At 52.6% G+C, this 21627-nt stretch overlaps 1 protein-coding gene across 1 annotated transcript in view; it reads right to left on the bottom strand.

Annotated features, from left to right (window-relative positions):
• The window catches only part of CA12 (carbonic anhydrase XII), a 54603-nt gene that overhangs the window by 5687 nt on the left and 27289 nt on the right, over positions 1 to 21627 (bottom strand). The window contains exons 3-8 of the mRNA XM_015568548.1: positions 11351 to 11530; positions 10417 to 10559; positions 7927 to 8022; positions 7014 to 7077; positions 6629 to 6786; positions 5338 to 5464 (exon numbers count right to left, since the gene is read on the bottom strand). Of these exons, the coding sequence (XP_015424034.1) occupies positions 5338 to 5464; positions 6629 to 6786; positions 7014 to 7077; positions 7927 to 8022; positions 10417 to 10559; positions 11351 to 11530 (768 nt within the window). The remainder of the gene's footprint in view (positions 1 to 5337; positions 5465 to 6628; positions 6787 to 7013; positions 7078 to 7926; positions 8023 to 10416; positions 10560 to 11350; positions 11531 to 21627) is intronic.

Here is a 21627-nt window from a genome sequence, read left to right as displayed (position 1 = left end):
AGGGAGCCCCCCCCCTCTAGGGCCTAGGCGCCGGCCAGTAGGCGCGGGTTACAGTGCCAGCCCGGGGTGCTTGGTACCCTCCCTGCTGAAGGAGTGATGGGTGGTGAGACTGGGTCCTGTATCCTCATCAGGCCAGGGCAACGGAAAGCCTGGTAGCATCTCTAGGCAACTCCCTCCCAGGCCTTCAAAGCTTGGCAGCTAAGTGCCCATCTCTAGTTTTTCTTAAACAAATGAATTGATTTTGATGCTGTTGGCAAATTGATACCAAAGCAAAATAAAGATGAAACTAAAATGTAACAGTCCGCCAGGCTGATGTTCAGGAGGGGAGGGGAGGGGAGGGGAAGGGAGGCAGATTGGTTACGTTCTTTCGAACTCATCCTGAGCACCAGGCACAGTGCCAGGCACAAAAAGCGAGAAAGACACCAATGGTCCCTGTCCTCACGGCGCCTGAAGTGTGCGGACAAGTCACTTTTCTGTTTCCGTGCGGTAACAAATCACCCTGCGGCGCACTCAGAGTCAGAGATGGTGCGTGACCCCGGCTTCTCTGAGGGAGACTATGAGTCGCCGTCGGGGGATAGGGGAGACTTCTGGGAGGATATGATTGGAATTGGGCTTTGAAAGAATTTTCCAGGTGGAAGAGGCGAGGGGCCTCCCAAAGGGAATCGTGTGGGTGACGTAAATAAATGGGTGCACACACGGAGACAGCTGCCATGTTAGAAGGGGCCTGGCACCGTGTGGATGGGTGCCGGGGAGACGGTGCTGGACAGGGGAGCCGGGCCACCTCGCCAAGGCAGCTCCAGCTCCCGGCCTGACCCCTTTGCCCACGTCGTTTCTGAGCACGGTCTGCTCCGGGCCAGGGGCTTGTTGTTAGGGGCAAGGTGACGCCCACGGCGGGCTCTCCCAGGAAAGTTGCTCCCTGGGCGTTCCCTCAGAGCCCGGCCTGGGCTGTGCGCAGAAAGCACGCGGTGTGGCGACTGCCTTAGATGAAGGGACTGGGACTCACTGCTCAGCACGTTGATGATTTTGCTCCTGACCCGTCAGCCCCCGTCTTCAGGGGCAGCTGGAAGGCAGGAGCCCCTCTGGTCTCTCATTGGGATACTTTGGAAGAACGGATCCTTTCCCGTCTCATAGAGTTTATTTATAAATAGGAACTTGGAGAAACACAAGGTCAAGAACCACACAGCATACATTCTGGTCTCGAAAAATCAGATAATTAGCCATCTTAGCTTTGCAAGCTTTTGTTCTACCTCTTTTTTAAAGGTTTTCTAAAACTGCCCGGTTTCCTTAGGGTCAAGCGGAATCTGACCGTGCTCCTCCACAGAGATGCTGTGGGTGAGCCCCCACCCCACCCCATCCCACCCCACCCCACCCCCACTGTGCAGCGCTCTTGTCTACCTGCACCTCACCGGCTCCGGTCCCACTGCGCGGCATGCAGTTGCTCAGCGCAGGCCCACTAAAGACAGGATTATAGAAACTTTTTGGCTTCCTCTTGTCCCTCAGTGTTGAAAACAGGGCTAGACAACATGAGTACTCAGGTTGGATGGGCGCTAGCTTTGTCACCCATCACCATCTGGACCCAGCGTCGGTGTCTGAGGCCGGGAAGAGTCAATTTGCAGAAACCAAGAACTGGGCCCCTGGACTGTGACTCCACCCCTGCAGCCCCTCCCTTCCTCACGGGGGCATCTGACTTCCTGTGGGCAGGCGGGCATGGTCCCGGATGTGCTCCTCTCTCCGGATCCTGCCTTCAGGACAATGAGCCTTGTTTTCCCGCTTCAGTCCAGCTTTCCATTTGTGTCACTTAGAGGAGGCACCTCGTAGGAGCTGCAGAAAGTGCCTGGCACACCTGGCACCTCCCCGTAAAGAGTGGGCATTGTGACCAAAGGCAATGACGAGAGAAAACCTTGTACTAAGGGAGGGAGGGGAGTGATGAGGGGATTCTGAGGGAAGTTGCTACCTGGGCAGCGTCTGGACCCCTGGGACAGAGGTTTGTAATCTTAAGGGTGAATAGCTCTCTCTCACCCATTTCTCTTAGCCATGGGCATACCCGATTATATAAAAGAATACGCAAGTTCTAAAAGAATATGGGGCCCAGAGTCCCTCTGGGGTTTGATGGTTTGACGTGAGTAACCCCAGCCTTATTGTTTCAGGGGTAACCTTCTCAATAGAGTCATCACCAGGGCGTGTGACGTAATGCTCTGGAGTCCTGTGGTAGAAAAGTCACTGCACGCTCCTGGGGCAGTAGTTCTCAGCCAAGGGCAACTGCCCCTCTGCCCCCAGAGACATCTGGCCACGTCTGCGGGCAGTTTTGGCTGTGACAGGTCGGGGGCTACAGGCATCTAGTGGGCAGAGACCAGCTGCTGCTAATCCTCAGTGCACAGGACAGCCCCACCGCGAGAATCACCCAGCCCCAAATGGACGGGCTGGACAGCCCTGCCGCAGGGCTAAGTCAGGGTTACACTCCACCCCCTTGAGGACAGGACCCAGGTCCTGTCCGCCTTTCTGAGCACAGCCGAGGAAAGGGCAGGGCCATGTTAAACGACTCCGTCCCAGTGGTTCCAATTTGGTTCAGTCTCAGATCCTCCTCTCAGTCCATGCACTTTCTCTCCCAGAGGATTTCCTTAACATTACTTTTCTCCTGGCAACGTTTTTCAACTCCGCTGTTCCCGATAACTTCCAGAGAAAACCCTGAGGGAACCACACCCCATTGCAAACATGCCTCGGAGACAGTGTGTGCAAATAATTAAGTCCAAACTGCTCCAGGCTCTCACTGAGCAACAGGCTCACCCACACATCTGCAACCCCCACATACCTGCAACCCCCACACACCTGCAACCCCCACATACCTGCAACCCACACACACCTGCAACCCCCACACATCTGCAACCCACACACACCTGCAACCCCCACATACCTGCAACCCCCACACACCTGCAACCTCCACACACCTGCAACCCCCACACACCTGCATCCCTGTCTGAGGCAGCCAGTGTGAGAGGGCCTCGTGAATGCAGTGCCCTGGTTTGGGGCTTCACTCCTGTGGGGCTGCCTCCTCATTGCTCCTTGGTAACAGCCCCGTTTGCTGCCCACATCCTTTGGAAGTGAGAGGGAGGGGAGAATTCTGGCCACGTTTCTATAATCAGCCTCCAAATGAACAGGTTTGCCTTGGACTGCCGTGGAGTCCCACTCCAAGGAGAGAGCTGGGCCCAGCCTGGGCTCTTGCCAGCAGCAGCTCTGGGTGAGCCGGGCAGTGCAGGCAGTAGCAGCGCTGCATTTGGGCCTTGATCTTGACGCCCTAAAAGCTGGGACTCGGTCTGTGGGCTGCTCCCTTCACCACCTGGCGGTCTACTGAAGCACCCAGCTACACCCCCGACGGCACTGCCCACTCTACAAGCGCCAGCTTAGACCTGAGCTGGTCTAAGAAGATGGCTAATTACTCCCCATGCCACAGCGTATCGTTACAAGTGGGGGTTACTTTGGGATGCCAGCCTCAAATTCCTGCGTGGCTTCTTCTCATCCTCTGTAACTGCCCTCAAACACTGTCCCTGCAATGTAAAGGCAGGGTGGGAGGCCGTTAGTGTCCACTCAGGATCAGTGCATCAGCCCTGGAAGGGGTCAGCTCACCAGGCCCGCCTGGGAGTCTACGGCCGAGGAATCCAGGGCCAATGAGGGACATCGTTTGCCCACATCATACAGTCGGGAGGAAACAAAGCGAGTTCTTGAACCTCCGTCTCCTGACAACAGGGGAGCATTTGTCACCCTGGCCCCTGTGACGTGTATAGACGAGCCCGGAGAAGAGAGCCGATTATTCTCTCAAATCACAAGCCACGTCCACCCGGTCTACATGGGCAAGTCCCTTCTCTGCAGGCAGAGTCTTCAGGTTTGTTTAAGAGACGAAGAATTTCTATTTAACCTTTGACACTATATACTCTGTTTAGAGGAACAGGAAAAGAGAAGGTTATATCCGGGTTAGATCCCAGAGGGAGAATTCTGCACATCTGAGGCTTTTAAGGAGCTCTCTTGTCACATCACATACATTCTCAATTTTCAGGAAGGTCTGCAGTTCACAGATTCAGTTTTCAGGCCAGAAAAAGGAGGGAAAGGGGGAAATCACCTTAACTAGTGGTATCTGGAGAGAACACAGAAGATAAATTCGTGGGCAGTTCTTGATTAAGCAACTGACAGAGAAGGACATGCTAGTGACTAGAGGTATGGGTGATTCAGAAGGGCATGCTTCTAAAGCTTTCTGACTAAGGCTTTGAAATACAATCTTCAAATGTTTAACTAGCTTAGTGGGTGATATTTATAATCTCACACAGTAAGAAAGGAACACAAAAGGCGGACCCGGTGAGGCACGGAGAGCTGATTTTCTGGCACATGGGTTAATGGGAACGTCTTGAAATATGAACACCTGGCCCAGTTCGGCCACCCGTGATGTGTAAGAGGGTAAAGTGGTCCTTCCACGCACCTCCCTGACCACTTGAGGCTCCCAAGGTGGGAAAGCTCATGCATCTGCAGGGAGAGCGTAGACTTGGAGGTTTGAAGAAGGGCGTGGGCCCCGGGAGTGCTCCCTGACCCCCTTGTCCCAGACCCCTCGCCTCCTGCAGTGTCGGTGTAGGTGCCGAGCAAGTAAAGATGGTAAGTGTCCTTCTGGGGAGTTATGGGTCTGGGTTTGAAAGGGAGAGCGGGGCTTTTGTAGCAGGAGGAATAAAGCAAACTGTAGGTTTCCTTCAGGAGCCGCTGTGTGCCTGTGCCCAAGCAGCTTCCGGGGGAGGAGGCCGAAAGGCAGTGATGCAGGCGCTTCCCTGCCTGCCGGGCCCGCCCCACTGGACCGCGAGCAGCTGTGCACATGGATATGCCCACGGATGTACCTCCTCCCAGAGGAGACCCTGGACATGGATGGTGCTGGTGGCCAACCACCCAGCAAGGCTGGGGACGGGCCTTGGGGCTCAGAAAGCCTGGAAGGAGACGTGAGCAGTGTGATCGCGTGAAAGGGGGCTGCCATGGGCCTCAGGAGAAGGGGTGGGTCTCCAGGGCAGAGAGGTCCCGGAGCCTTCTCTCTCCCAGCTGTGGGACACTCCCAGGCTGAACAAGGGCTCCGGTCTGTGCGCCCGGAGGCCCTGGCGTGCTTCCTACAAAGGCTCAGGGGACTGAGGAGCACGAAGGGAGATCTCAGTGAACCTCCCCTGGCCCCCCGCCCCAACTAGCTCCTCATGCACCCTGTTCCTTTGGCGGCCAGAGTGCTCATAACCCACCCAAGGGCATTGGGACAAAGCCTGAGGGAGGGGGGGGCAAGGACGTCTTGGCACCACACGCCCCCCACGCCCTGCATGTCCTCACCTTGTTGGAAGGAGATGTACACCAGCCTCTCATCAAACTTCTGCACCCGCCGGAAGTTGTTGACCATTCCCCTGGGGGATGGGTCGTTCTCATGTGTGCAGTACAGAGCTGTCTCCAGAGCCAGCAGCTGTGGGAGGGGAGCACACACCCTCAGGCAGAGTGAGGGCTCCCTGGCCTGACCTCAGGAGGGGGGACTGCCCTTCCCCCCCACAGGGCCTTGGCAGAGCCTCAGTAGAGAGAGGCGGAAGGCCAGAGAACGGCCTCTCCCCTGCGGGCCTCTGGGTGACAGGCACAGGGTAAGGTGGCTGTCGGCCCACCTCCCCAGGCTTGGGAAGGTTGGTGCAGTTGCCTCCAGGTAGTGCCCGCCGTCTGTGTGCAGGGAGGAAAGCCTGGGGTGCTGGAGGGGCTCCACTCTCCTGAGCCTGGTTTGGGACTGGACTCTAGGTCAGAGGGGCCTGGGGCTTATTCTGTGGGGCTTCCTCCCATCAGAAGGAACGGAAAGAGGAGGCAGGAGCTGCCCAGGCCATCTGATTGCCAGTCCCACGGGTTTTCATCTGCCCACATGGATTACAGAGTGTTTGCACGGCAGTTTCCGGGTGGGATGTGACTGCTTCCCCGCATGTTTCTCCCCTTGATTCACCACATCTTTATTCCTGTCTGCCTACTTGCTGCCTTTATCTAGGTTACTCAGATCGGTAGCTCACAGGACAAAAGGAGCCACTCTGCGGGGGTGGCGGTGGGCTGGGCCGTAAGCCCCGGCTCCTGGCCGCTTCCTTCTTGAACTGAGGCTGCGGCGTAGAGGGCCGGGCAGGGCCTGGAACTCTTGGCTCTGTCACTAGCCAGCGGTGATCCCGCAGGTCTCCTCAGATCTAACCCTCACTTTCGTCCCCTGTACGATGAGAGGGGCTGAGATGACTGCCAGGCTTCTGGCCCTCCCTCTCGCGCTAGACTGTGAGCTTGAGGGCGGAGACCTTCACTCCCTCATGGCAGCAGCCCCAGCTCCCCGGTTCCTGAACCCACTCAACCTTTTTTTTTACTCCCTTCCACGTGGGAGTGAACACCATCCACCCAGGGATATTGTGGGAAATGCAACTTGGCAACTCTATTTAAAGAACGGTGGAGATGGACTCGTTTTCATGAGACTTGATGGCCCCACACAGAGCTTCCCAGGCGCCTGGGGCATTTGGGAGGTTGGAGTCGTAGCCAGTGAAACTCTAAGCGAGGAAAGCAAGCCCTTGGGGAGGCCGTGGGGGATACCTGTGGCCTCTGACGAGGAGGGGCTGACACTCACCTGCTCCTGGGAAATGTGCACGGGGTTCCGGAACACCGTCCAGAGCACCGTGGGGTTGCAGGGCGGCGTGGTCAGGGACCCTCTGTAGCGATAGTACTCGGCCGGCCTCTCGGGCAGCAGCTCTTCAATGCTGAAGCCGGGAATGTGCACTTCTTGGCCTGGAGAGACAGGTTGGGGGATGTGTCGGCCTTGCTCCTCACAGCAGAGGAGCAGCTGAGCATGTGACTGAGCCTAGAAATGTGGAGGAAACTAGCCCCTTTCTGGGCCATCGGACCCAGGGGCCTGGTCCCAGACACCTGCCCTCAGCATTCGTTTTTCTTCAGGTCAAATGGGAGTCACTACATTCGTCCCAACAGAGGGTGAAGCAGCACCCAGGACACCTCACCTTTGTACTTCACGTGCTGAAGGTGACTGAAGATCTTGTCGTAGGAAGGATTGAAGGAGCCCATCTGCAACAGAGACAGGGTGGGTTGAACTGGGAGAGATTTCTATAGGCCCAGCTGGACTGACAATGGCAATGGTAGGGCTTGGCTGGGGCCATGGTCACTGCTGCCAGGCCTCCCTGAAGAACGCCCTTTACAAGGACAGTTACGATGGGTCTCTAGGCTGGCCCGGGGTCGGTAGAACGATCCTGCCTTCCTGTAGCTCAGGATGTGCTGTTTCCACCCAAGGCGCTGGGCTGGAGTGTCCCAGGGCGAGGGATGCAGCCTGTGCTCCCGATGACCCGCTGTGAGCCCGAAGGCTTGTTCTCTAACCAGAACTCGAGGGAGCCTGCACTCATGCCGCCAGGCCAGGCCGTGTGCATGCTGAGAAACAAGGCCCAGGCTGTCTCATTAGGGGAAAATACTGCCGGGGAATCGGGAGAGGTTCCCATTTCCTGGGACTAGGAAAGAACTCATTCCAGGATGGAACTTGGATGCCTGGAGTTGTGTCAGGGGTGCAGGCATTTGATGGAACGGAACTGAATGATTCCTACTTCACCACCACCACCACCACTACCTCCCCCTCAAACACACACACACACACACACACACTCACATGTCCTGTCCAACTGGGCAATCCCATCCCTTATGCATTAGGGATGGGGACTAGGGCTCATTTTCCCGATGTCACGAAGGACATGCCCCTTTCTGCTGCTCAGCCACAGGAAGTGCTGCCCCCAGGCCAAGAGAGAAGGAACTCTATGGGGAACACCCCCCTGCTCTGGAGGCAAGACACGGGTTGCATGGAACCAAATGCCGAGTCTGATGTCATCCCAGCTTCAAACTTCACGTAAAACCCCTCTTAACGTCTCTTACCTCGATGAGAACGGCTAGGACAGCGAGGCCGTCTGACTCGTTACTGGCGATGCTGGCGTTGGGGTACAGGTCCGAGTTATAATGGACAATGTGCAGCTGCAGTGGGCGAGAAGCCGCTTATGAGGGCATGGGCGACTCATGGGAACCTCTGGCTTTTGCAAGAGAGACTGGAGTCCCATGGGGAGGACCGACCTCCCCCCAGTTAGATCATGCCTCTCAGACCCTCCCCTCATGGCCGCCTCAGTTTCCCTTTTCCCTCATTTCTCCCTGCAAACTGCCAGGCCAGACTGTCCACCTTCCTAATTCATTGTATCCCGTGTCTGATATCCTGCTTGGAAAGTACCAATATTGAATGAATGAAGAATGAATGAATGATCAAATGGGTTTTTATACTAGCCTGGTACTTTCGCACACTTCTCCCTTCTAATTGTCCTTACTTGTTCTGGAGCCGGGGCAAAACGGCCTCAAGTGTCTGGCCCCTATGCACTTGATCTGGAAGCAGTGGGGGCTGGGGCAGTAAACCTCTAACTGTGACTTAATTGTAATTGTATCCTCAGTAGGACACACATTTATCCCTAGGGTAGAGAAAATCGCAGGTCTAATATTTGGTCTCGAGTGAAAACAAGTCTAGGTAAGCATTAAGGCATTGTTGGGACAAATTCTGACAAACGTTGATAACCTGCTTTTTAATCCTAAAGGTGGTGTCATTTGTTCTCCAAAAAACCATCTTAGTAAACAGATCTGTAGGTTTGACACATGCATTTTTGTTGATTCTTTGCCTCTTTTTCCATCTTATATGGTTATATTTAGAATTCAAGAATATTTTATTAAATACAGCTCAATGTTCAATGTTCAAATACAGCTCAATGTTCTCCACTTTTCAAGTGGCCCTTCCTAATTTTTAAAAATTACATCAAACTATTGCTTTTTTTTTATGTGGACCTCTATTCAGAATTTCTTAGGGGCTCCGACTTCACCATCTACCCCACCCCCACCCCCTACCCCTGAAGGATGCAGCCTCCCCTATTGTCCAACACCATCCTTGCCTGGCATCGCTTTGACAAAAGGCACAGAATCCTATATGGTTAAAACCCCGGAGGTCCTAGAGCCTTATTTCCTTTTACAGCGGACCTTTGAGCGTGTGGGTACTGTGTTCAGACTAATCGAGAGGAGGTGAAGACGAATTCAAATGGAAGGGAAGCCCTGCCGCGAGGACGGCGTTGTCTTACACACACTCCACCCAGAAGAACCTCCAACTCCCAAGGACCCTCCATAGAGAACCCGCCACTTTAGGGTTCACCTGATGCGTTTTCTCTGTTATTGACATCTATGGTCAATCTTCACCAGGCTCTTGGCCTGAGGATGTGGCTTAATAGCAGAAAATACAATAACTAGAAATATTTTTAAATGTCCAAACCCTCCCAGCCTACACCCTCACTCCTCTATTCCCCAGGGGAAAGTAGGAGTCTCCACGCGGCAATTAGCCTGGGAGGACTCGCAGTCCTGGGAGTTCAGAGAGGGGCCTGGCCTGGAATATGTGCACCTCCAGCAGTGCCATGCAACTGGGCCAGCATTACAGTCTTTCCACATTCGGAGCTCAACCTGTAATTAGCCTGCGGCATTAAGCAGTTCAACAATTAACAACAGAGGAGAGCGGTCATGTCAGTATTTACTGTGAGCTCCACTGGCTGATCAGTTGTATTTGCCTCCTCGTACTGCCCTGTAAACATTAAGAACACACCCCAAGTTCAAGTCCATGGGAGCTCTGACGTAAAGCCACTCTCCCCTCTCCCACCATGGTACCGCCGCGCCTCCTCCTGTCTTCCTTGGCCTTTTGGGTTAGTGCTTCAGGGCTACATAACATGGTGCTCTGCTGACACCCCAAGCTGTCCTTGGTGAGTCTCTGGTTGCCATCATGCTCTGCACATTACGATGCCAGCCATACCTTGGTTTGTGGCCGAGTAAAACAGTAGCCCTGGACTTGGGTCCCAAGTTCCAAGCACAGCCCATGTTCAGGGAAAGGAAAGATGGGACAGGAAAGACCTGTGCCAACAACATGGCATGTGGAGAAGACTGCGAAGTTGGGGGAGCAGTTCGCCCAGGGTAATTCAGCAGGGGGTGCATCAGCTGGATGAGCTGGTGGGATCTGTGCCAACAGAAGGGCGATGTCTAGAAAACAGGCATATGTGTCCCACCGTGCCCCCTGGAGCACTGCCTTCTGAGCAGCATCGCTCAGCAGACGACACAGAGACAAACTCAGCCTGTTTAGGAGAGAGAGGGCCCGGGACACCGCAGAGGAGCCGCAGTGTGGCCGGAGCGGCTACACCGTCCTGTGCTGCTCACGGCTGGGTGTGGCTGTGGAGAGCATGAAGGCAAAGCCCCCACCCCCACCCGTTCCCATGCTCTGGTCTTATCTGCACACCAGCCAAGGGGAAGAATGCCAGATCACCCACCCTGGGCAGCTTCTGCCAGCCTGGCCGCCCCACTCACCTCAGCAGCGAAGTGCTTCCCACCAACCGTATGCTCGGAGCCGTGGGGGTCGTTCTGGTCCCCCCAGTGCAGGTGCAGCTGGGTGGCACTGTAGCGGGATGGCAGGCCCTGGATATGCATGCCGGGGGGCAGCTTCAGCTTCACTGCAGGGAGTGGAGAGGTGACCTTCAGAGTCAGGAGACAGCACCTGCTCGGGTCCCATGCAGGGGCAGGTGGACACAGCAAGGTGGAGACCCGGGAAACACAGCCTGCGGGTCCGGCACAGGCCTCCTTCCCTGAGAACATCCCTGTTTCACTAAAGCAATCCCAGCGGCACCAGCAGCTTCCTGGTTCCCCTTGGAAAATGGAAAACCATGGCAGGAACACTGATACTAAACCAACAGATGCTCGTTCGCATGTCCATGCATCGCACACCTGACCGTGAAGACAGAACCTTTAATGAAGCGCCTGCCAAGTTGTAGAATTCTATCACAGCAACAATAGTAACTGCCATTTATGAAGCATCGACTCGATAACAGATCCCACCATACATACTCTCCCGTCTTCACAGTACCCACCCATATGCCGCTTTTCCAGGTGAAAGCTCAAGCCAGAATTCAGATCCAGGTTCATCTGACTCCAAAGCCTGGGTGATGGCCCGCAATGAACTGTGTGGCTCCTTGAGTTCATGATGCCCAAGAATTCACTCCCATGCCACAGCCAGTGGCCAAAGGGGCCGGACCTGTCCCTCCCACATCCCAAGACACGCGCTTCTTCTGACAGGTGCTGCCCTGGCAGAGGGGCTGAGCCCAGGGCCCCCAGCACCCCTGGAGGGAGTGGTCTGGGCCCCTCCCCCTGGTGCCGCAGTGGAGCCCCCTCCCCGGCAGATGGACGAGGGCAGGCAGGCAGCCAAGGGAGGCTGGACACCTGCAGGTCTCTGGGGTCTGTCCCTCACCTGAGTGGCCGTTGTTGGTCAGGGTCAATTGCTCATTGGCAGACACGTTATAGCCCTGGAACTCAAGGGGCACCAGGCTGGCGTCGTACTGGAGGATATCACTGTGCAGGTCTATCGGGGACTGCATCAGGCCCCCACAAGACGGGTAGTTCTTGGGCCAGCTCTTCTCCCCAGCAGGACCTGGAAGGAGAGATTCAAGCCCAAGGTTTAATCAGTTTTCCACAAACAATTTTTTTTCTAACCTCCTAATTCTGCGTTCAATAGAATTACACCTTTTATCTTCTTACTCCCCAGAGGTCTGTTCTCTGAGGCCCAGAGATCCCAGCCTACAGAATCAGGTCCAGCCAATGCCCCAGACCACTTGCTGGCAGTGATGTGGGGAAAGGACTAGAGCAGCAGACCAGGGACTAGGGCCCACCAGCTCTGCGTTATTCTGTACGTTGTTCCTGTTTCCATACAGCACATCCTCTCCACATGAAGACCTGTTGACTTTCACAGTCTACCTGCTGTGAGCAGGGATCGCCCTGCCTTAGGGCCTCCCGGCTGCACACCACTTGCCCCTGCTGCCCCAAGCGTGCATTCTAGTGGGAAGAACTTACGAATCTGCTGGGACGCCCAGATGGGAAAAATCAGTGTCGGACTGACCGCAGTGCCAGGTAGGTCTTTGAGGCTAATGGGTTTACAGCTATAACCTTCCTGAGAGGAAACCCTTGAAGATATTGGCTCTTGATACCCACAGCCAGGGTAAGTGCAGAACCCAACCTGCTGGGATACTTTTCAAACATCAAGTAATTACGGGCCTGGAATCACAGAGCAACGTGCAAGGTTCACGCTGAGAAAAACTAAGGCGGTACTACAAACTGATTATTACAACCTCATTGACAAACTGTCAGTGAGGAGGCAGACTTAAACATAAGCCCTCCGTGGCCCAGGCCCCCTGATGACTACCAGGTGGTAGTCCTTCCTCTGGAAATGAAAATAAACAATCCCGTCCCACGGTCAGCTAAACCTTCTCGCTCCCACAGGGAAAAGTCTTTAAAGAATGTAGAAGCTATGTTTAAAAGATTATCTCCATGGTAATTAAACAGATTTCAGGCTGAGGTTTCTCCAGAAGAGCAAATAATTGGCATGTCACGGCTTGTTCGAGTGGATGGTGGTGCCCTGTGGGCCCTCTCGGAGTGGGGAACCCAGCATTGCCTTCTGGGGTCCATTCATCAGTGCTCAGCACAGAGAAGGGTGGTAACTAGAGCAGAGGAGGGAGCACCACTGCCTCTGGGGACCCTTCCATCGACAACAAGACTGTGCGTGCGTGTCCTGGCCCTCAGCACCCCGGTTCCCTGCACTGCAGTCTCTAACCGGGAGGCCTCTTCTGAGAGTAGGGAGAGTGAGAAGCAAAACTCAGCGCCCACATTCATTTAAAATGCTGCGAGGAGTTGGTCCTAGGTCTGGACGCACGCAGTAGAACCCTTCTAGAACCTTCCAGGCTGTCAGCCTTTGCATATACCTTTTCAGAAATGCTAGAGCTGGAAGGGACCTCAGAATCTCCAGTCCAACCTTTCACTGGACACGTTTCCTCACTTGCACACGTCAGTCAGAGTTCCCACTGAACTATGCTGTTTTTGCAGCCACGGCCTCAAAGCGCTGGACTCAGGGCAACTCAACTGCACCAAGATGGTGACTGGGGAGAGGCGGGAGGAACCGAAGCAGTGGGGCAGCCGGGGGAAGACAGTGATTCAGCTGAGGGCAGAACCAAACTCTTCAGGGACAGGAGGGAGCAGGGAGGTGTCATACAAACCCTAAGGGTCAGGAAGGGGCACGTGGAGTGGGGGCAAGCCCTCCGGAGGAAGGCAGCCGCCTTTTCTCTGCTCACTGCACCACCTGGGCCCACAGTCCAGGTGGCAGAAGCTGCCAGATGGGCATGAATGGAAATTCTCAGGAAGTAAAGAGGCCATGAGAGGACTTCTCTGTGCACACGTGACTAAAGGGAACCAGGTTAGAAGGACTTTTTTTTCCTAGAGCAGAGGTTTCACGAAGAGAGCGTTTCCGTGGTGACTGCCCCAGGAGCTCCTTGGAGACTGGGCCATCTCATTTTCATCTCTGTGAACCCAGGTTGTGATGGAGGCCACACACCTAAACAGGCATTTAGGAAACATTTTCCAAAGAATGAACGATCCCGGAGAACAGAGAGCTTGGGAAGAATTTTTCTCCTTTATTTTGTTCTAACTACCCTTCCTTGGACATTCGGCTGAATGAGGTATTTGGAGACAGGAAAAGACTAAGGTTATAAAAGGCAACAGTGGTGGCCAAACCTCCCAGGAAAGAGAAGCAGCTCTCTTGGACCAGGACAGTCCGAGAACCAGATTCTGGCACCAGCTCAGTGACCTCGAGCCAGTGACATCCTGCCCAAGTCTCCTTTGCCCTGCGTACAAATGGGAGGATTGGACAGCATGTTCCAAACATCCCTTCTGCCTCTCAAGCTTTGGAATTATTAAGATTACTAGAACTAAGCGCCTTCACCCTCTGAATCAGGCGAGTTTGAACGAGTCAGAGAGGGTTGCTCTTGCCACAGCAGCTCCTGGGCTTGTGACAAGGAACCAACTATGGGAATGCGGCTACAGGGTGCCGCTACTCCGGGGCTGGCTGGAGAGTGGGCAGCATCTGCATCAGGAACCTGCCCTGGGTCTTGGCTGCTGTCCACAGAGGGCACTTGTCCATGAGTGCCAGTCACGGGCCCTTAGATAAGAGGGCTACGCCTGCAGCTGCTGATGCAACTGCTGATGCTTTTTTATATATAAGGTATTAAAATATATATATTGATTTCAGAGAGGAATGGGGAGGTAAAGAGATAGAAACATCAATGATGAGAGAGAATCATTGATCGCTGCCTCCTGCACGCCCCAGACTGGGGATAGAGCCCGCAACCGGGACATGTGCCCTGATCAGGAATCAAACCATTACCTCCTGGTTCATAGGTCAACACTCAACCACTGAACCACGCTGGCAGGACTGCTGAAGCTTCTTTATTTATCATTGTTGTTGTTTTAATGGTCTAGCTCAGCCGTGGGCAAACTACGGCCCACGGGCCGGATCCGGTCTGTTTGAAATGAATAAAACTATTGAAAAAAAAGACTGTACCCTTTTATGTAATGATGTTTACTTTGAATTTATATTAGTTCACACAAACACTCCATCCATGCTTTTGTTCCGGCCCTCCGGTCCAGTTTAAGAACCCGTTGTGGCCCTTGAGTCAAAAAGTTTGCCCACCCCTGTTCTAGCTCCTTACAGCTCTACAACTCTACCATATCAGCAAGGGAAGAATTGCCCCATTTTATAGATGAAAATGAGATGAACCGATTTGCCCAAAGTTAGACTTGGGCTGAGTTGCCCTGCCTGAGTCACAGGACCGACATGCCCTCTGTTTCAGCACTTTTCCAGGAGATTCTGCGCACCCGTCTCCTCCCTTCCTGCGTGCTCCTTGAAGACAAGAACCATGGCTCACTCAGTCCGCCATGACCGCAATGAGCAGGCCCTCACGTGCTCACTGCGGGGGTTTTCTCATGCTAACTGTGTGCTTGTTTGTCCCCAGAGAAGCACACACCTACATAATCTCCTAGCTTCCCATTCCCAGATATAATTTTTCCCCCTCAAGTTCAAAATTTGCCCTCCTAGCTTTCTAGTTAACATGTATGACAATTTGTTCTGTCTGGGACCTCACTGAAAGGAAACCTGTTCGCTGCCCTGTAGCCTGGGAGATGGCCTGCCCAGTATGGGCTTCATGGCAATTCCTGGGACCCTCCGCCAGCAGGTGATGGCTGGTGTCCCCCTCTCACATGACTGGGGACCTTGTCAAAGCAGCCTCCATCTTTGTGGCTTGTAAGTGAGAACAAGGTGCCATGTGGGCGGGCACCAGGCAACTAGTATCAGGGTGTCAGCGGGAGGCTCCTTTCTGCCCCCAGACTCTGTCTGGCAATGTGTGACCCACCTCCACAGTAGCACCGGCCTCTTCGCTGGTAGTTGAAGCTCAGGCTGTAATTTTTCAGCTCAGTCTCAGCTTTCACACTCATGCCTTGTGTCTGCTGCCAGAAGACCTCCCTTGGTACCAACTCTTCCAAAAGAAGCACTTATTTCCAGCTACCTAAAAATGTGGCTTTTCTCTTGAGGGTTGGCTTTGCCTCTTCGATTGGTTGGATTCCTCCCATGATCATGATAAAGGAGATCATGTGTATCTCCCAGTTTGTTTCCACATAAAAGCAAGGCATTATTTCTTCCCAGTTCATGACTTTACTGCTTTAGGCAAAACAGAAGAGGACCGAATTTCTGTTTTGAAATGTAACAAGAGATTAACATGGCACAGTTTTAAATGCCCCTTGTGATTTCTGATTGGAAACGATCAGGCCCAGGGTGTAAGACTTGCATTACCCGAGGCCCAGCATTTTTTTATGGAAAATTTCATATGTATACAACAGTAGAGAGGAGAGCACACCCCAGCTTCAACAACTAACAATTCATAGTCAATCCGGCTTCATCTACCCTATACCAACACTCCCCTGTTCTTGGATAATTCTGAGATGAATCCAAATATAGGTCATTAGTACATATTTTAGTATGTCTCTCCAAAATATAAGGACTCAAAATATCATTACCACTCTTAAAAAGAAAACAATTAATTCCTTAATGTTATCAAATCCAGGCAAAATTAAAAATTTTCAAATTTTCTCATAAATTTGTAATGGTTTATTTGTAAAATTCAGGGTTCAAATGAGAACCACATATAGCAGCTAGTTGCTGTGTTCTGACCTAGATCTGAACTGAATAGAGCAATGCCTCATCAGTGAACAATTGGACCCACTATTCCAAGACTCAAAATCTCAGACCCAGGCTGGCTCAGTCCATTCTTTGCCCTCATTTGGTCATGGAGCCAAGTTTCCATCACCAACACAACCACCTCCACCAGGCCCTGGAGCCAAGTTTCCATCACCACCACAACCACTTCCACCAGGTCCTGAAGCCAAGTTTCCATCACCAACACAACCACCTCCATCAAGTCTTGAAGTCAGGTTTTCCATCACCACCACAACCACCTCCACCAGACCCTGGAGTCAAATATCCATCACCTCCACCAGGTCGTGGAGTCGAGTTTCCATCACCACCACCTTCAAATGTCCTGGAGTCAAGTTTCCATCCTTCCCACCAGGTCCTGGAGTCAGGTTTCCATCACCACCACCACCTCCACTAGTTCCTGAAGTCAGGTTTCCATCACCACCACCACCTCCACCAGTCCCTGGAGTCAAGTATCCATCACCTTCACCAGGTCCTGGAGTCAAGTTTCCACCACCTCCACCCCCTCCACCAGGTCATGGAGTCAAGTTCCCACCACCTCCACCGTCTCCAGCAGGTCATGGAGTCAAGTTTCCATCACCTCCACCACCTCCACCAGGCCCTGGAGTCAAGTGTCCATCACCTTCACCAGGTCCTGGAGTCAGGTTTCCATCCCCTCCACCAACTCTATCAGGTCCTGGAGTCAAGTATCCATCACCTCCACCCCCTCCACCAGGCCCTGGAGTCAAGTGTCCATCACCTTCACCAGGTCCTGGAGTCAGGTTTCCATCCCCTCCACCAACTCTATCAGGTCCTGGAGTCAAGTATCCATCACCTCCACCCCCTCCACCAGGCCCTGGAGTCAAGTGTCCATCACCTTCACCAGGTCCTGGAGTCAGGTTTCCATCCCCTCCACCAACTCTATCAGGTCCTGGAGTCAAGTATCCATCACCTCCACCCCCTCCACCAGGCCCTGGAGTCAAGTGTCCATCACCTTCACCAGGTCCTGGAGTCAGGTTTCCATCCCCTCCACCAACTCTATCAGGTCCTGGAGTCAAGTATCCATCACCTCCACCCCCTCCACCAGGCCCTGGAGTCAAGTGTCCATCACCTTCACCAGGTCCTGGAGTCAGGTTTCCATCCCCTCCACCAACTCTATCAGGTCCTGGAGTCAAGTATCCATCACCTCCACCCCCTCCACCAGGCCCTGGAGTCAAGTGTCCATCACCTTCACCAGGTCCTGGAGTCAGGTTTCCATCCCCTCCACCAACTCTATCAGGTCCTGGAGTCAAGTATCCATCACCTCCACCCCCTCCACCAGGCCCTGGAGTCAAGTGTCCATCACCTTCACCAGGTCCTGGAGTCAGGTTTCCATCCCCTCCACCAACTCTATCAGGTCCTGGAGTCAAGTATCCATCACCTCCACCCCCTCCACCAGGCCCTGGAGTCAAGTGTCCATCACCTTCACCAGGTCCTGGAGTCAGGTTTCCATCCCCTCCACCAACTCTATCAGGTCCTGGAGTCAAGTATCCATCACCTCCACCCCCTCCACCAGGCCCTGGAGTCAAGTGTCCATCACCTTCACCAGGTCCTGGAGTCAAGTTTCCATCACCTCCACCAACTCTATCAGGTCCTGGAGTCAAGTATCCATCACCTCCACCCCCTCCACCAGGCCCTGGAGTCAAGTGTCCATCACCTTCACCAGGTCCTGGAGTCAGGTTTCCATCCCCTCCACCAACTCTATCAGGTCCTGGAGTCAAGTATCCATCACCTCCACCCCCTCCACCAGGCCCTGGAGTCAAGTGTCCATCACCTTCACCAGGTCCTGGAGTCAAGTTTCCATCACCTCCATCAGCTCCACGAGGTCCTGGAGTCAGGTTTCCATCACCTCTACCACCTCCACCAGGTCCTGGAGTCAAATTTCCATCCCCTCCACACTCCAGGTTAGGCCCTCACCAGGTCACACTGCAAAGGTTCCCTGCAGGGTCCCTGCCTCAGTCTTTCCTGTGAGCTGCTAAACTCCTTTCTAATAACCAGGTTTAACCAGGGGCAGCCCCACCTCTTCGGCCCTACTCCATCTCTCCACTACCTTTCCTACAGCATGCCCTATCTCACCTCAATAAAACAAAGCAGAACCATAGCCGTCTGTCATGACCTAAAACCCTTCAGATTGTCAAGGCCTTCAGAGGTCGGCCCCAAGGTCGGCCAGCCCCCGCATCATCAGAACAAGCTGTGCTAAGCAACCTTCCCAAATGTTCTCATGCTAAAAGTTTGATGAAATGCGTTCTTCTTTCCTCTTCAGCTTTCCAAATCTCGTCCACTCCTCAAAGTCCACCTCAAGTTCTGCCAAAGCTACTCCAGTGCCTTCTCCCTACCCTGAACACCTTAGCCAGCCTCTGTTGGTACAGTGACTTGAATTGTCATTTAACCTGTTTCACCCAGGACTGTCATCTCCAGGCTAGAGCACAAACCTGTTCCAGGCTAGAACTTCAAGTCCGCACGCTTCAAAGACCTTTTGAAGACTGGAACTTTAGTCACATCTCTCCCCCAAGTCTGAGCACATAGCGGCACTTACTAAATGCTTAATGAATTGATGTGAAGGATTTCTTAAGCTCATTTCAGAAATTTAGCCATAAAGAGATGAGAGAAGAGTGTGGGTACATACACACGTATACATTATAGGAAGATGAAGATAACAGTAAAACTGGTGTTTTAATGGAGAGATTTGAGCATATTTCCACGCAGAAGCAACGGGAGTAGAGCAGGAAGGTGGAGCAGGAGAGAGAGAAGCTCATTAATGGAGTGTGGCCCTGAGCAGATAGTAGGGGATGGATCCAGCCAGCAGAGGTAGAAATTAACTCTGGGCTGAAGGAAGCACTCAGCTAATGTTTGCTGAATGGATCAGACCAGAACACCGAAGCCTGCCTGGAGAGGAAACCCAGAGACTGAAAACCCAGTAAAAATCCTGGAACTCAGCAGGCCTGCAGAGGTGATCGGGAGGAAAGGAGACCAGCAGGGGTGTGGGTTAATCATTGATGGACGAGGTCTTATGATTTTATTATAAACAAGCAGAAGCCGAGGAACCAAACTGGTGTTGAAGCTTTTCCCCCATTAATGTTACAGATGAGTCAGAGCAAGGGCGGTGAGCACGGGCTGAGGGTCAGGGTTACTTATTACCTAGAAAGCTTCAAGCAGGACTGCCACTGCAGGCCCATCGGTCTTCCTGGGATTTTATGTTACAGAGCAATACAAATGGAAATGTTTCCTAAAGGTGCTTTAATCCATTCTTTATATCAACCTTTTTCTTATTTCAGTTTTTGTTTGGATCAGCTCGAGAGGGAGGACAGGGGTAAAGTCCTGCCAAGCCACTCTTGGCATCATTTCCAGTTCAGCCATGGCAGTGGGGGCCAGTCTCGCAGGCTGGAGGTGGGAAGACGTACACCGCAAGACTGGAGCTATCAACTTAACTCTGAGAGTCCTTGGGAAGTCCTTCTCCACCTTGCCATATCTAGAGCCTCCTCCCCCCTACTTCCCCCTACCTTCCCCAGTAATCCGTCTGCAGTATTGTGGGGGTGAAGGGAAAGGAGAGATCCAGGGAGTGGGTGGAGAACAGGGGGTCTATGTCAGGTTCTTTCTGGAGGGAAGGCTTTGTATGTATATATATATACACACACACATATATATACATATACATATGTATATATATATATTTCAGAGCGGGAAAGAGAGATAGAAACATCAATGATGACAGAGAATTATTGATCGGCTGCCTCCAGCACACCACACACTGGGGATCAAGCCCACAACCCGGGCATGTGACCTGACCAGGAATCGAACCTCAACCTCCTGGTCGATGCTCAACCACGGAGCCCATCAGCCGGGCTGGAGGGAAGGCTGTTATGGGGAGGAGCGTGGGGTTGGCACGCTGCCAAAGGCAAATGGGTGACAACTGTTTGCTTCTGCTCCTCCATCCCTGCCACCTTCTTTGAGAGTGTTCACTGTGGAGAAGCTCTACCCACCTCTCTCCTGTAGAGCCCTTTGCATCTTGCTTTCCTAACAGCACCACACTTATCAAAATAAGATTTTATATCTTTCTACCCCGTAGACCAGCGGCTCTCAAAGTGTAGTCCCTGGACAAGCACCATCATCACCACTGGGAACGTGTTTGAAATGCAGATTGTTAGGCCCCACCCCAGACCTGTGAATCGGACCCTCTGAAGGGACACCAGGCATCTGCCATTGAACAAGCCCGCCGGGCGATTCTGATGCTGGATGGAGGTTGAGAACCACTGCACCAGGCTCTCAGCTCATTCATTCTTGTATCCCTGACTCCTACACAGAGCCTGCCACACTGAAGGGTTCTATAAATTGTTTCTGAACAGCAACAACAAACTACTAATAAGTTAGACAGGTTTCTTCGGTGATAACAGCCTAATCCCAAGACTGAAACCTAGTCTGGCCCGTGTCACCATATTCCCTTTGCTCTCCTCTGACTCATTCACAAAGAAATCGTGGTTAACGTGGAAATGCTATGGATCAGACCAGAACACCAAAGCTTGCCTGGAGAGGAAACCCAGAGAGTGAAAACCCAATAAAAATCCTGGAGCTCAGCAGGCCTGCAGAGGTGATCGGGAGGAAAGGAGACCAGCAGGGGTGTGGGTTAATGGTCCACAGTGGAGCCAGACGCCCTGCTCTATGCTCTTTAAAAAGACTACGACCCTTGTTGACCATGAGGAGCATAACTTGCTTTTCTAAACCCATTTTCTTGGCTCATGTCATTGATCTTTTTTTTTTATTGTGGTAAAATATAAGTAATAGTATTGACTATTTTGATCGTTTATAAGTGAATTCAGTGGCATTAAGCACATTCACACTGTTGTGCAACCAGCACCAATATCCACTTCCAGAACTTTGGGACTGTAAAATGGTGCAATCATTGTGGAAGAGTTTGGCAGTACTCAAAGTGTTAAATAGAAAGTTACCATATTACCTAGTTATTCCACTCTTTAGTTTATTGCCCAAGATAATTGACAGCATGTACAGATAGCTATACATTAATATTCATAGCAGAATTATTCATAATAGCCAAAAGGTGGAAATTACCCATCAACACCTAAGTGCCCATCAACATGTGAGTAGATAAACAAAATGTGGCATATGCATACAATGGAATATTATTCAGCTATAAAAAGGCTCATCTCAGTTTAATGTACAGTTCTCTCCTAAGAATCTAACCCATTATATAGAGGAGAGTTGAGGAAAGTCTCTATATTTTCACAGCACAGAACCAAACTTATGCCCATGCTCAGGGAACACTCATTGGTTGAGTAAAACTTTGAGTAATTTACTTGGTTTAGACCAGCCGTGGGCAAACTACAGCCCGCGGGCCGGATCCGGCCTGTTTGAAATGAATAAAACTAAACAAAAAAAAGACCATACCCTTTTATGTAATGATGTTT

The sequence above is a fragment of the Myotis davidii genome, unplaced genomic scaffold, assembly GCF_000327345.1.
Source record: "Myotis davidii unplaced genomic scaffold, ASM32734v1 scaffold461, whole genome shotgun sequence".
Classification (NCBI taxonomy): domain Eukaryota; kingdom Metazoa; phylum Chordata; class Mammalia; order Chiroptera; family Vespertilionidae; genus Myotis; species Myotis davidii.
The sequence above is the reverse complement of the archived record's forward strand: the minus strand, read 5'-3'. Positions and strand labels throughout refer to the sequence as shown.